The 15,632-nt window shown below is 47.9% G+C and overlaps 1 protein-coding gene across 1 annotated transcript in view; it reads right to left on the bottom strand.

The window, feature by feature from the left end:
- Positions 1 to 15,632, bottom strand: part of LOC111172796 (MBL associated serine protease 1) — a 45,270-nt gene that overhangs the window by 7,713 nt on the left and 21,925 nt on the right. Inside the window, exons 4-9 of the mRNA XM_022569876.3 lie at positions 13,877 to 14,073; positions 11,334 to 11,481; positions 9,899 to 10,017; positions 8,858 to 8,936; positions 2,509 to 2,646; positions 1,643 to 1,717 (exon numbers count right to left, since the gene is read on the bottom strand). Of these exons, the coding sequence (XP_022425584.2) occupies positions 1,643 to 1,717; positions 2,509 to 2,646; positions 8,858 to 8,936; positions 9,899 to 10,017; positions 11,334 to 11,481; positions 13,877 to 14,073 (756 nt within the window). The remainder of the gene's footprint in view (positions 1 to 1,642; positions 1,718 to 2,508; positions 2,647 to 8,857; positions 8,937 to 9,898; positions 10,018 to 11,333; positions 11,482 to 13,876; positions 14,074 to 15,632) is intronic.

The following is a 15,632-nucleotide window of genomic DNA, read 5'->3' as shown; positions in this document are numbered from 1 at the left end:
GGGCTCATTGAAATGGGGCCATTCTTTTAGGCTGCTACCGTTCTCCATCCAGTCTTTCCTGAGGCAAAGGATTCACCTTGAAATGCTAGAGCTTCAGCTGTGCTGAAGTCAGATTTGGGCTCTAGAAGACTGGAGGTACTGAGGGAGGGCCCTAAAAACAGAAATGTGATATTCGAGAATTCTGGGTTCATGAGGATGGCAGAGTCAAGAATGGCTCAGCATTGCTGGTGTTGACATCAAAAGTCTTGGGTCCATCTTCCAGTTCTGCCTCTAACTTTCTGTAGGTAACCCTGGATGAATCATTACACCTCCCTGATCCTTAGTTTTCTCATGTGTCAAATAAGGGGCAAATAATATTTTCTTAACAGTTTCCTTGGAAAGGTGGGATATTATGATGCTAGATGAAATGGCTTTCTCCATTCTGGCTTGCCTTTGGGTTCAGTCTTGATGTTTTAGTGGGGGAGAATTTCGAATTCTCTGGCCTGGTTCAATGATACACGATGTTCTGCTCGATACCAGGTGTTAAAAGAATTTCATGACTCATTGCGAGACGCTTTGTATGAATCTAGAGGACGATGACCACTAAGAGTCATAGAATGTCAGGGATCACCTGGTACTTCTCCTTCACTTCTGAGGTATGAAATCCTAGCCCCAGAGACGTGAGGTCACCTACCAAAGCTTGCAATTAGGAAAAGACAACAGTGGGACCAAGACCCGGGCCCATGACTCCCAGCTCAGTGCCTCCTCCCCTTCTAGACACCGCAACATGGCTGCCTGGGATGGAAGCCACCTGCAGTGCCATCTTTGGTCCACCTAGTATTTTAGCAAAATGGGGGTTTGGCCTCCAGTTTGCCACAGCTCCACCATTCCCCATCTTCTGTGAGGCTTCTCCAGCCGTGGCCCTTGGGTGTGCTCCTGGCTAAGCCTAACTGAGATGATGGGGGTCAGCAGAGCGTGGATGGGTTGGCCTTTCCCCTGTTTCAGCTCCTCACGAATTCTTTGTGTTCTTTCTTAGACTTAAAGCCCTCTTAAGTGAAGTCTTCCTAACCAGTCCCCATCCCTTTACTCCCAGACAACTACATGCAGGAATTTCCTCCCTCTCTGGGAACTCGTAGCAGCTGTGATGGCCAGGGACATTTCCTATTACCACAACGTTCTTTGTTCACTTTAAAGTGGGGTCAGGCTTGGGGGAGGTAGCAGTCACTAAGACTTGAACGCACTGCTCTTTGGAAGAACTTGTTGCTCTGTCCTATGGTCATTTGGTATTTGTCTGATTTCCACCTCCTCTGAAACACAGTGAGTGCTTGAGGACGAGGTGTCTACTTTCTCACTTTTCCTGGTGCACAGCCAGGGCAAACACCAACTCTGTGGGATGAAAAACCTGGTGGGAAGGGTGCAGAACTGCAGAGAGAAGAGGCAAGAAGGCTCCTGGTGTGACAGAACGGGTTGAACATAGAGGCTGGCTGGTTTGAGAAGATGTGAGGCTAGGCTTTTCTGACCTTTGCCCTTCTGACGTTATCTCTTAAAAATCAGTCGAAGCGTCATGACCTCCCCACCCCTTACTCCATCAACAGCCAGAGCACCTGCGGCCCGAGGGCCTGGCATGGGAGACCCTGAGGCAGAGAACTTGAGGGTGAGGTACCTGGCAGGCAGGTGGGCTGGCTTCTCCCCAGGACTTCATTCATCCAGACTCCTTGGGCAGAACACGTATATACATCTGGGAGAGGGAGAAAAGGTTGAAGAAGAAGGAGAACATAGGTGATTTATAGCACATGGAAAATAGATCCGGGTTTTTAACTCCTCTGTTGTGGATCATTGCAAGTCTTCCAAAGAGTCTTTCTGATGCCGTTCTCTCTGAACCAGTCCTGTCTGCAACTTGAAACATCTTTCTAAACTGGGAATCATTTCATCTCTGCTCAAAATCACAGTAGCTCCCCACTGGCCTCAAAAATAAACAGGATGCTCTTCAGTATGGTGTCTAAGGCTCTGAGCAATCTGACTCCTGCCTGTCGGGGCCCCGCCCAGCCCCTGGGAGGCACCTCTCATCATTAGTCACACAGCTCTCTGTGACGCACTTCCCCTGCCCCCGCTTCTCCACTTAGCAAACCCTTTCATAAACCACACTTGTGCCCACCATCTCATGAGACTTACGCTGGCCCTGTGAGCACTATTACTATTCCCCTTCTGGAAGGAGGACTTGGAGGCTTTGAGAAATTAGGAGAATTTTCTTAGTGCTAGTCTGTGGTGGAAGCAGCACTGACGGGCCTTCACATCTTGAGGGTTCCTTCTCTGCCAGAGGCTGTATGTCTGTGTGGGTACGGGGATGTCATGCAGCTTAACTCGGGGTGCAGGCCTGAGGCAGGGAGAGGTGAGGCATGTCTCCAAGGGTTTCTCTTCCCAATTCCTCCCAAACCGTGGCCAACAGACTGGCTGTTTCAGCCCCCAGCCTAACCCTGAGACCCAGAGCGTGTGAGGACAGAGTGCGCTGGTTTAGCGTGGAAGGCTCACCTGTGATACTGTGCAGCATCTGGTAGTAGGGCTGCTGGCAGGAGTATCTGATCTCAGATTTGTATGTGGTAAGGTTGTTTCTGGTGGAAAATGTGACCAGTCCGTTTTCCAGCTCTGCCGGGGCTCCACAGTCCACAACTGAGAGAGAAGAGAGTGAGACCCCTCAATTACCCCTTCCTCTTCTTCTTGGGGCCATCTGGTGCGTGTCTCATACGATGTGCAGCTTGTACACTGCACACAACTCCAGAGAGCAACGTTATGGTCTATGCACATGGTGGCCCTGCATTTGGGGTGTCTCCCATCTATGACTACTGTGTGGTCAACTCACCTGGCCTGGTGTCAATTCCAGGGCAGGGGCAGGTCTGCTGAGACTCAAGTAACATCCCAGTCTTCTCCCCACCAGGGCCCTTTCCTTGACTTCCAGTTCTATTGTGCAATCCTCTTATCCTCTTCTGTACAAGCATGAAGCCCATGTCTCAGTGAGAAAATTCTGGCTCACATGAACCAAAGAACCTTCAGTTCTTCCAGACCGCACCACATGCTGAGTAAGAGCAATTATTGTGCTCACTTTGGAGCTTGGCATAAAAAAGTACAAACAAAAAGAAACCCAGCTCCTGCATGAGTACACAGCCGCACCCTGCTGGCTCTCTGCAGGCACAGAAGGCAGAAGGGGGGTCAGGAGGGACCAACTTTTAGTCTTCACCTACTCATTTTCTCTGGTTGCTGGTGGCTGGACGTTGGGGCTGGCTGTAGGGCAAGACCAAAGATGCCTGCTCCTCAGAGGTGATCTTAGGAGAGCTTGCCAGTCCAGGCAAGTCTTAGGGGAGGTGCCAGCACGAGTGTGCCAGGAGCCAGGTCAGGGGCTGAGGACCCAATTTGTCAATGTCTCTTCAGGGGCCTTTGTTAGAAGATGGTGCTCATGTCTAAGGAAATCCTAATCTTAGTTCAAACAGCCTCTGCCAGAATTGAAGAATCCCAGAGGACTCAGAACTTCGCAGGTGGAAAGGAACCTGAAGTCAGGCAACCTAGAACATCATCTTTACTTACAGATGAGCCCAGGGGGGAGACTTGGCTGGTCTAAGGTCACATAGTGAATTACAGTCAGAGAACCAGACCTGACCTTAAACTCAGTGTTTTTTTAAGTACGGTTCTTAGGATCTGTTTTCTAGTGAAAACGGCCTGTAATCAATATTAGCTGGGTAATGGTGGACATTAGCTGTCCATCTTCTGATAATTTCAGAGGATCATATTCTAAAGCCAGAGTTTCCCTCCTCCTGAATTTTACCTGGTCACCTCGGGAAACAGAGATAGGGGCAATTTAGCCCTGAGACGCTATTCAGAAATTGTGATTTTTAACTTTAGGACTCCAAATCTATATTTTTGATTGAACAGAGAGTTATCTAACTGAAAACACAGATGATTCTAAGATCCTTCAGGGTGGAGGAGAGGGATGAAGCATGGGAGTGAAAGCAGGTAGGTACCTCCTATCTACAAGGAAGGCAAACGCCAAGAGAACTGGTTAGTGCTGTTTCCTGGCCTCCAATCCCCCTGGACAAATCGTTCCCATTTGTTTTGATCTCCCAAAGGTAGAGACACCCTTCTACTCTGAGGAGAAAGCATGTAAGGGTCAGCACTATGATAACAAGAGGCAATAATATTTACTATCTAAAGCTATAAACAATTTTAAAAGAATTTTCCTGCAGAGTCTCTAAGCAGATTTTTCTTCCTTTTTTAAGAAATACCATCGATTAGTGCCTGGATCTTTGTATTACTCTTGAGTCCCTTAACTTCGGTCTAGCAATTTATTTTGCCCAAATTATCCTCAAGACCTAATACCTAGTTCTGGGTGGAGGATTCCAGAGTCAGTCATAGACATGGCTAGGTGGTCAGGCCATTGAGAGCCTGTAAGCAGCCAGCACAGGTGCAGAGAGATTGTCTGGACGGAGGGCCTGCTTTCACTTTACTCCAGAGAAGTAACTTTGCCCACTGATGAAGCTGGTTTTACAACCAGACACCACAGGGGGTGACAGATAGTGGAAAACAGAGGGTCATTTCAGCTTCGGTATAGTGAGTGGGGAAGAGGTGAACCTTCTCCCCAAGTCTACACTGGCAGGCAAAGAGCCATGTGTCTCTGGGACCTAGAGACAGCTTCCCGTTCGGAAGGCCCTTTGAGTTCTGCCTGCCACAATCCAAGATGCTAGATCCAGACCCTGCTTCCTCAGTTAGTCCATCTTCTTTGCTTGGGAAAGGGTCCCATCATCTTCTCTAAAGTGTGTCTGGCCACTTCCACACTCTGGGATCAAAACGCTCTTTCTTTCCCCTTTCCTTTGGCCTCCCATTCTCATCAGTCTCTGGGTTGGGTTGTGGCACCCACACCCTGTCTCCACTGTCACTCTTCCTGCCATTTACTTTCCTTCAGACGTGTCTTTCTTGACCTGCCGCCCTGAGGATACACTGACACAGTCTTGGGGCTTCCTAGGGAACCACACACAATCAGCTCACCTGGCCCTCAGGTCCCAGGGATGCCCCTGACCTGCCCCACCCCACTTTCATCTTCGCCCCTCCTGCCATGCCCTTGCATTCCAGTGTCACACACCCCTCACTGTGCTGCTGCTTTCCCTACACAGGAAACCCTGTGGTTCATGCTCTGGCCACCCTCCAGGCCTTGATCGAACATCGCTGCTTCTTGAAAGGCTTTTCTCATTCTTCTGATTGGATAGGGCTGCTTCCTCATTTCTCCTTGCATGGCCCTTTACTCACTGCTCTCTGAGGCATGTATCTTAAGTTGCCTGGTATTGCAATTATTTGGTTTTATATCACATCTTCCGTCTAAATTACGATCCCCTCTCTCACACTGAGTACAAGACCTGTTATACTTTGTGGTCTTAAAAATATTGATCCAACTGATGCTTATCTTCAGTGATTGCCCCATCTCCTCTCTCAAGGGTGCCCTTGATCTAGGATGGTGCTGCAGTCTCCGGACCATTCATTGTCCGACTTTGCAGGATTCTACCTTCATCAAGAGGCCATTCAATCAGCAAATAGACTGAGCAGTCACAATGTAATGCAGGGGTGCTCTGATATGTCTACCCAGATTTTGTTCAGGCTGAAGCAGAGATTCATTCCCACCTTCCACAGCCCTTTCTTTATCATTATTTATGACCCACTGATGTCCCATGGCACCAGAGCTGAGGACTGCTGCTTTCAAGCGTGATGCCTATCTTTTGAAAAACTTTAATTAGGGAATTTTCAGAAATGCAAAATTTGTAAACCCCGGAGGAAAGATCTCTTGATGATGGAATTTCAGCCCTGTGTTAGGTACAGGTGGAAGAGAAACTCTTGGGCATGAGAATAGGTCCAGGTTTCCTAAAAATCCATGCTATATGAGTTATTGTTAGTTTCACCTACTCATGGTTGTTAAGAAAGTAGCAATGGGGACAAATATTAAAGTCATAAAGTCACAGGCATTTTGGCCCATTTAAACTTGAAGTGTGGAGTGGAAATCAGGGCCCACTTTGACCTGGTCTACCTAAGACCATGTGAATGTCTCTAGAATGAAAGCCGTTTTTCCTTTGATAAGAGTATAGTCCACATAGAAGTGCTAAAAAAAATCCCCCATTATCTTTTCAGCATAATGTTTGTATGATGGGTGAACCCTCAAAAGGAGAGTTGTTATATACGCCGCGGTTTCAACTGCTTAGGCCTGTGTTGCCTTGTTCAGCATCCATTCTAATCCGCACTGAAATGGGAAATGGAGTGTTGGCAGGATGGGGAGGGATGGAGGAGCTCTGGGACCCAGGGGTCTTGTGAGTGGTCCATTCCTGGATGTCTGCACTGTGTGGGGTCCCGCCATTCACTCTGCCACTTGCTCTGACTCAGGTTCGCTCTCCACATCCATTTCCGTTTCTGCCACCATGATGAAGATCAAAGAGGGGTCAGGAGGTAAAGAGAAAGGAAGCAGAGAGAAGGAGGGAGAGAGAAAAAGAAGAGAAAGAAAAATTAGCAAGCAAAGCAGAAACAGTTTCTGCAGGAAATACAGAAATCACTCCACCAGAATCGATTAAGAATGCGTAGTGTAGGTGCAGCCAGCGTGAAGGACAGCTTGGGATGGTGGAATGCGCACCGTTCCGAGAATCTGCACAGTCATAAATCCTGGCTCATGGCAGTGAAAACATTCTGCCCGTGCAGCAAGCTTTGCATTCATCTGGCCCGAACCCTCATTTGGCAGATGGAATCAGGGTAGAGCAGGACTTGTTTGGGGTCGCCCAGCGAGGTGGACGCAGGGCCAGAACCACAGCCCGTAATTGCCACTTCCTGTTTTGGTGCAAGTTTCTTCACTGCACACACACACTTCTGTCTGTTCCCAACTGCTTTCCCCACAGTCCCTGGGGGCTCACAACTTCTCAGTCTTTTTTGTCTTTTTTGCATCTCCCCTAGGACCCAGCACATGCCTGGGACAAAAGTACTCAATAAATACCTACTCAGTGAACAAGCAGAGATGCCGGGTGTGTCTGAGTGGGGAGTCTAATAGTCCTGATTCAGGCTATGCTGGGAGAACCAGGCCATATTAGGAAGAAAAAATTCCTCTTTTTCTTTAGTACAAAATGACAGCATACCTTTGTATACTAGCATACGTCACATAAAAGAGCACCAGCAGATACATTAGTGCCTTACTCTATCAATACTTCCGTGACAATAAAAAGTGTGTGTTTCATCAGGGACAAAAAATTATTACCAACGTTTCCTACTTTCCAAGAGTATGAATGAGAGAAACCAAACCTCTTCCTATGAGGGGGTTGGGGAGGAGAAAGAAACAAGCTTCTACAGAGCTTTGACTTATTCCTGGTGCTCCATGGGTATGATACTTACATTAACTCAGTCCACAGAACAATCAAGAATGCAGGAAACTCAGGCCAAATGAGTCTCAGTCAAGTGTTCATGCATATTTAACTGGTGGAGTCTGGATCTGAATCTAGAAATTCCTGTCTCCAAAGCAACACCCTGTCCTCTCTACCCCCCATCCTCTGCCTCGTCCTTCAGACCGCCTCCTTGCCCTGTTCTGCAAAGTGCTTCACGCAGAACTTAGTCACAGCACCACACACGAGCCACGTGTCGCAGGAGGTGGCAGATGTGTCTGATGGCATCTAGTTCTTCGATGCCTGGGCCTTGTCTTTTCCATCTGAATTCCCTGTGGACCTCTGCACAGGCATCCAGTAAGTGTCTGTGGAGACTTTTTGTTGCAGCCATAAAGTGCACCCATTTCCCACACTGGGCTGACTCCAGCCTCATCATCATATAGAAAAGAAAATTGAAAACAAGCACTTTCTGCTCCAAAATTATGCCTGGGATTTGCCTCAGGGGAGCCTCACCCTGACAGTGTCCCCCTGGGGCAGTGGGAGTGGATCCGCCTGCCTACTGGACCCGAGCCATTTATTAGAAGGGAAGAGGACAGCACTCTAAAGTTTATATGAGGTCATGAAATGGGGCTGGGCAGGACCCACCCTAATTCTCAACTCCTCACCTCTCCATTCGAAAATATTTCCTCCTTCCCTCCCTCCCTCTTTTCCTTCCCTTTCTGTCGCCAGGCCTCCTCTCATCACTGTTGCCACAGATAAGTTTTCTAAAATTGTGGTCCTTACAAGTCTTGCATTGAAATCACCTGGTTAGGGGCAGAGGGCGTGGTGGCTGGTGATTTGTATTTTTACAAGCTCACTAGGTGATTTATAGGGATTACATTATTTCCGAACCAGTGGGATATATTCTAGAGCTGATCCAAAATCTTTACAGCTGAGGTGAAGGATCTTGTCCCTGGTCACAGCGTGGCTTAGGAGCAGAGCCAAGGCAAGAACTCTGGGTCCCAAGAACCAGTGCAGAACTGGACCCCCTGCTTCACTGTGTTGACCGCACAGCCCTTCCCGCACAGCCCCAGCTCATGAGCTGTCCCAGGAGACAGTGGATATAGCTGATGGCCACATAAAGGCTGGCAAGGTCACTGGGCTCTGGGCACCAGGGCCAAAATAGTTTCCTGAATTAGCAATTGCCGGAGCTAGTTTCGAACCTGGAAACAAGCTATTCCTTTAGCAAATCTGGCAACCTGCCCGCAGGCAGAGGTAAAATTAGTATTTAGAAAACAAACTGGGACCCACAAGGTCCTTTCGGAATTCTAACATCTTATTGCTGAAAGAAACATTAATAAACTTTTGTCCAACCCCGATGTGCCTGTGGAATTCCTGCCCTAACCTGCTCAGACTGTACCTGCCAGGTTTCCCCCCTTGTGTGGGCTCTGCTCGGATCCCACCAGTGCTGGGGAGCTCACGAGCCTTAGAATCAACCGATTGTGTTTTCTTACTTTTACAGGTGGGAATCTTGTTACTCCACGTCCCATCCTTCAGACACTCGATCTGGAACGTGTCCATCTCCACATTATCCTGGGAAGAAACATGAAGGAGGTATGGGAAGAAGGAGGAACGGTGGGGTCTGTGGTTTTTCCCAGTGAAAGCAGCTCGAACAGCAAAGGTGGCTGCCCTCCCCTGAGCTTTCCCAACCGTGGGCCTCCAAGGGCTTGAAGCTAAGGGGAATACAGATGCTGAATTTGTATCCCCCCGCTCCTACTCTGGAGACAGGCCAGGACTGTGTGCAAGAAGGGGTCCGGGAGGCTGCCTCTGAAGGGAAACCTGGACCCGTGACTCCTTCAGAGCAGCGGCTCTCAAACCTGAGTGAGCGGCAGCAACCCTGAGCCCCTGAGGGCTTTTGCACAGGTCACTGGGCCCTTCTGAATCAGTGGGTCTGGCCTGGGGACCACAGCTTTGCATTTCTAACAAGTGATGTGCTGATGTCGTGGGGTCCTCACTTGGATGATCGTTCCCTGAGAGCAGCGGTCCACTAGCTTGGCTCACATCAGACTCACCTGGGCAACCTAACAGAGAACAGTCACTGGGACACCCTCCCCCCCAGAGATTCTGCTTGAATTGATCTCAGGTGGGGTTGGGAGGTGATTTTTGCTGTTGTTTTTAAGTTAACCATGGGGTTCCTGGGAGAACGACTGTTTCAGAGAGCAAGCAATGCCTACCTGCCACCTTCAAAATCTCTACTTCTATCCCAGGTCCCCCCCAGAAGCCTGACAAACTTTGTTAATGTTGTTTGTACTGGTTATCGGGCTGCATGGATTTGATTTGCTCTGACTTTTGTGTCACTTTCAGAAATGAGAGTCTGGGACACACACTTTGAATTTTTACAAGACTGGAATCTCTGATGCATTTTGGAGGTTTATGGAGAAGGTAGGAAATACTGTGGTGGGACCAGGACAAGCTCTAGAAGCCCATCTGCCCTGGGAGGCTCTGGAGAATTTCTCTGGCCTGGATGACCTCCCTCCCCCGGCAGGACCCTGTACCTTCAGCACTTTGTGGCCTGTGTCACAGCTGATGAGCACCTGGTCTTTGAAAAAGTACTTGGCTTGCAAGGGCTCGATATTCCCATGGACAGGAGGCTGCAGCTTGGGGCACTCATTCCCTGGTGGGGAACAATGAAAGGAGAAGGTGAGAAAACAAAGAAAAGTCTGGTCACGAGAGGCCATTCCTTAGAATGCAAGGCCTGATGAAGGTGGTAAAGCCACACAAAAACCATACCCCCAGGCTATGGGGGCCTGGACCTACCAGGCCCTGAAGAAGGCTTACTTTGGAAACTTGAGCAGGTCACTTTCCAACATGGACCTCTATTTCCTCATTTGTAAAATGAAGTGGTTGGCCAGATGATTTCATCAGAACTCAGGGTTGGAAAAGATATTAAATGTCACTGAGTGCAACTCCTGTCTAATGTTCCCTTTACATCTTCTATAGTAGACCTCAGACATCTATTTGCATTCCTACAGGGACAGGGAGCTCGATACCTCCCAACCTGTATCTTTCATACTAGACTCCTCTGATTAAAGGAACAGAATTTTCATATTCAGCTGAAATTTATACCCTTGTAATTTTCACTCAGTGGGCATAGTTTGCTCTCTTGGGTCACGCACGATGACCCCACTCTTTCTTCCCAAGACCATTCTTCAAAGTGTTAGAGAGACTGTGATTGTATGCCCCTGAGCCCTCTCTTCAAAAGGCTAAATTGGATAGGATTCCTCCTTCCTGGACGAACTCTCCTTTGTTAATATCCTCTTCCTGCCTCTCCCCTCAAGCAGGCACTAAATGTGATGATGCAGGCAAGTCCAGGATAGTCTCTGAACTGGATTAGTCACACACAGCTGTGGTCTTGTCACTGATGTCTACCCACTTCTTCCTCGGGTTACTGCAGGCCCGTTGGATCAAATACCTCCAGCAGGGTATGGACCAGGACTGAGTGCCTTGAGGTACTGGGGAATGAGGCTTGTGGGCTTTGTCAGTCTGGGGGACACATGGAGGCAAACGGCCACGGTGAAACACTTTGAGCTACAGACTCACCCAAATTCCTGCCCCAGACGTGAGGAGGGCTGGCACTGGAGGGGTCCTCCCCACACCCAATGAATCACAGCGTGAAGGGGTGAAGTTCAGGAAGCAGTTTTTTTTTTTTTTTTTAAATCTCCTCATGTGATTCTGAAGCGCAGCCAGTTTTGAAATCTGCATCTAGTCCAAACCCACCATCATTGCTGCCCTTGCGCCCATTTTACAGATGGGAAACTGAGTCAGTAAAGAGAATTTGCCTCGGTCCCAAGCTGCTCACTGGCAGAGTTGGGAGTTCTGCCACATCCCGGGAGGAACCCCAGGCCTGCTCCCCCTCACCACGTGGCCACTGCCCCATGAGGGCTGAGCATGGGAGCCAAGTGTGACCCAGGAGGGGAGAGGCCGTGTTACCTGTTGCCCTGTACAACAGCTTCCAGCCCCGGTTCTCGCCTGAGTTGTCACTGCGGAACAGGATCTGGACGCTGTGGCTCTGGGTATTGATGGGTTCTGGGGCTTTCTCTCCACAGAAGGGCCCCAGAACTTTTGGACCGGTTTTAATCTGTGAGGGGCAAGACAGAGAAAAAGCAGGGTCACACCTGAGTGTGTGTGAGGCTGCTGCAGGGATTGTCTCTACACTGCACCTGGGGTTTTCTGGAAGCTTCGATGTGAGCCCATGGTGTTCACTCACATTTTTAGTGGGCATTACCATTCACCAAAGGGTTCCATCTCCACTCTCCCATTTACAATTTACAATGACCCTGGAAGTGGACAAGGCAGGCTGATAATCCTCTGCTCATAGATGAATATATTATGGCTCAGAAAGGAGAAGAGCCCTGTCCAGGTACACAGGACAGAAAAGGCCTCTGTTCTCAAAGACCCTGCAGCCTAGTCGGGGCAGACTAATGGATAATAAACAAAATAATTACAGGCTTTGGTAAACATTATAAAAATAATCAGGATGATGTATATATATAATATAAATATATGCTATATGTTTATGATTTATGTAGTAAAATCTATGTAGTTTGTATAATTCATCATTAATATAATAGATAATAACTTTAAACAGGAAGTCAGGGAAGGCCTCTTTGAGGAGGTGACATTGCATTTGAAACATGTAGGATGAAAAGGAGCTTCTCATTGGAAGAGGAGGGAAGAATACTTTCCAGGCAGCGAAAACAACTTATATGAAGGTTGAGGCCAAAGGTGGGAAAGAGCCTGGCAAGTATCAAGAACAGGAAGGATTTGCATTTCTCTAATGATTAGTGATGTTGAGCATCCTTTCATGTGTTTGTTGGCAATCTGTACAGACAATAAATGCTGGAGAGGTTGTGGAGAAAAGGGAACCCTCCTGCACTGTTTGTGGGAATGTAAATTGATACAGCCACTATGGAGTACAGTATGGAGGTTCCTTAAAAAACTAAAAATAGAACTACCATACGACCCAGCAATCCCACTACTGGGCATATACCCAGAGAAAACCATAATTCAAAAAGAGTCATGTACCACAATGTTCACTGCAGCTGTATTTACAATAGCCAGGACATGGAAGCAACCTAAGTGTCCATCGACAGATGAATGGATAAAGAAGATGTGGCACATATATACAATGGAATATTACTCAGCCATAAAAGAAACGAAATTGAGTTATTTGTAGTGAGACGGATGGACCTAGAGTCTTTCATACAGAGGGGAGTAAGTCAGAAAGAGAAAAATAAATACCGTATGCTAACACATATATACGGACTCTTAAAAAAAAAAAAAAAGGTTCTGAAGAACCTAGGGGCAGGACAGGAATAAAGACGCAGAGTAGAGAATGGACTTGAGACCATGGGGAGGGGGAAGGGTAAGCTGGGACGAAGTGAGAGAGTGGCATGGACATATATACACTACCAAACGTAAAACAGATAGCTAGTGGGAAGTAGCCACATAGCACAGGGAGATCAGCTCGGTGCTTTGTGACCACCCAGAGGGGTGGGATAGGGAGGGTGGGAGGGAGACGCAAGAGGGAGAAGGTATGGGGATATATATACACATATAGCTGATTCACTTTGTTATACAGCAGAAACTAACACACCGTTGTAAAGCAATTATACCCCAATAAAGATGTTAAAAAAAATTAAAAGTAAATAAATAAATAAAAGAACGGGAAGGAAGCCAGTGGGGCTGGAACAGAGGGAATGCCCTGGCTTGAGGTTGGAAAGGCAGACAAGGGCCATATTGTGTTGAGGAATTTATGTTTACTCCAAATACAATCTTGATGTAACCTGGCTTTCATAGAGTTTACCCTGGATTCTATGAGAGAGCAGACTGTGTAGAGCAAGAGTGGAAGTAAGCAAACCCTCCAGGTAGCTTTGCAGTTGACCGGAAGAGAGCAGGGTTTACACTCAGATGGAGGCATCGGGGATGGAGAGATGGGAAGACGCACTCTGGGCTGGTCCGGATTTCCCAGCTCCCAGGCCCGGTCCTGCCTATGCCTTTAGCTCTTTCTCCTTCTACCTCTGAGGACCAGCACTCTTTAACCCTCATTTGATGAATTCTATAATCCTGGGTACAACTTCATCTTGTCAGCCTTACTGTGGCAAGGGGGCAAAGTGAAGCCCCAAGAGGTTACGTGCCTGGATAAGGCTCATAGCATAGCTCCCAGGATGTGCTGTGTGGTAGACAGAATTCTAAGACAGTCCCCATGACCTTCACCCTGGTGTTACATCGTGATGATGTTATGTTACCTGGCAGAAGGGATTTTGCAGGTGGGCAAAGGGCTAGTTTGGGAACAGGGCAGATCCTTAGACTGGATCCAATTAAGCTGGTAGATGTTATTTTAAATAATTATTTTTAGGAAGAAACCTGCTTGGCCCCCTCTCCTGGAAGAAGGGAGGGCCAAGAATGTCAATTTCCCCAATTCATCCAAGATTTTCCAGCATTCCCAGGGCTTATGCCCACTGTCTTCTTACCTTGATGTAGTCATAGGGGCAGGACACCTCAGGATGGTCCTCAATGTCGAAAATGTCCTCAAACTGCAGGCTGATCATGAAACCCTCCTCCAGCTCAATGGTGTAGACGCATTCGGAGCTCTTAGGGTAAGGGCTGGGGAAGTCGGGGCTGGTGATCACGCCAGTCCTCTGCGTGAAGAGGTTGTCACTGCACTCCACTGTGGGAAACACACCAGAGCAAAGTGGCACACCACACCCATGGCCACAGCAACCCCTTTCTTATCGGCTACTGTACAATTTTCCCAGTGGTCCTGAGACGCAAGTGGGGAAGGAGTCATTATCCCCATTTTACAGATGGAGAAACTGCAGTTTAGTGAGGGGAAGTGATTTAGCCAAGGTCACACACCCAGTAATTTGCAGAGTCAATACTCAAAGGCAGTGAGTGTGATAAGCTTTCTTGTCAAATTCTCTGGTCTTCGTGGGGGGCTGGAGGGGTCTGAGATGGAGTGGTCTGGTACAAAGTCTGGTCTTCTTTTGTCCTGCTCTCCCCTCAGCCCAGGACTCCCTGGGGTCTCTGCTCAAAGCCTTCCTGGATCCCTCATATAACACAGGACCTTCACACGTACCCTCACTCTCTGGCCCTGGTCTTGCTTTTGTTTCTCTTCATGCTGCTGACCACTGCTTGCCAGTATGAAATATATTTGTCAGTGGATTTTCCTGTCTCCACTAGACTGTAAGTTCCCTGAGCTCAGGGATTCTGCCCTGTTCCTCACCACAGCTGCAACCCAGCACCCAGGGTCCTGGATCCCGGCCATGGCTGAGCCCTGCCAAGGCCCTGTTGTTTGCCACTGAACCATTGTCCTTGGGCTGACCCATCCTGGATCTGGCATGACAGTTCTTCCTAAGCCTTTGTTTATCCTGCTTATTTGTAAATGAGAAAACTGTGGCCAGAAAGGGGGCATGACTAACCTGAAGTCCCACAGCTACGAGCTGCAGAACAAGGTTTAGAGTGGTTTCTGAATCCCGAAGCTTTCGTTTTCTACACCAACCACTTTCATGGGGAGAATATCGCCCCTAAGGGGGCCAAAATTGGTCCTTTGGGAGGGGGAGTTGTTACTCTTTTTATGCATAATACACAGATAGACATACAGTGCATAAGCATATATACAGTATGTCTGTGGTATTAAAATTTCGTGGGTGAGGCAATTAGGAAGAGAATGTTTAAAAAGGCTCCTGGGGGCAGAAGTGAAAATGAAAAACAGGATTGGGAAACATTGCTCATTCTTAGCCCCTCTGTACTCAGCACATAGTAGATACTCAATAAATACTTACTGAATGAAAACCATGGAAAATACTAACCCTCTTCGAGAAAACTCCTGTTATGTGCCTGCTTTGTACTGATGGGTCCTATAGGGTTTTATTTGGAAGTAAGTAGAAGTTTTTGAAGGAGAAAGGAAAAAAATTCTTGTTTCCAGCCTTTACCTCCTCCAATGATCCCTCGCTCAGCTTCCAAGTGATCTTTCTAAAACGCAGATCCTTACCCTGAAGTCAAACTAATCTACTGGCAATTCCTCAAACATTCCAAATTCTGTCATGCTTCTGAATGCTTGCAGAAGCTGTTCTCTCTGCCTGGAGTGCCCTCCTTTCCTTGTTATTTCTCCTTCATCAAGGGCACCATCTCTGAGAAGTGCTTGCTCACTTCTCTGTGCAGACTCAGTCTGATGGTACCATGTCCACACTTCTTTTACAGCACTTACTACATTTTACCATTTTCCTA

Source organism: Delphinapterus leucas, chromosome 4, assembly GCF_059928025.1.
Source record: "Delphinapterus leucas isolate spDelLeu-1000000601 "Yukka" chromosome 4, BTC_Dleu_Yukka2, whole genome shotgun sequence".
In the NCBI taxonomy this organism is placed as follows: Eukaryota; Metazoa; Chordata; class Mammalia; order Artiodactyla; family Monodontidae; genus Delphinapterus; species Delphinapterus leucas.
This window is presented reverse-complemented; position numbering and strand designations above follow the sequence as displayed.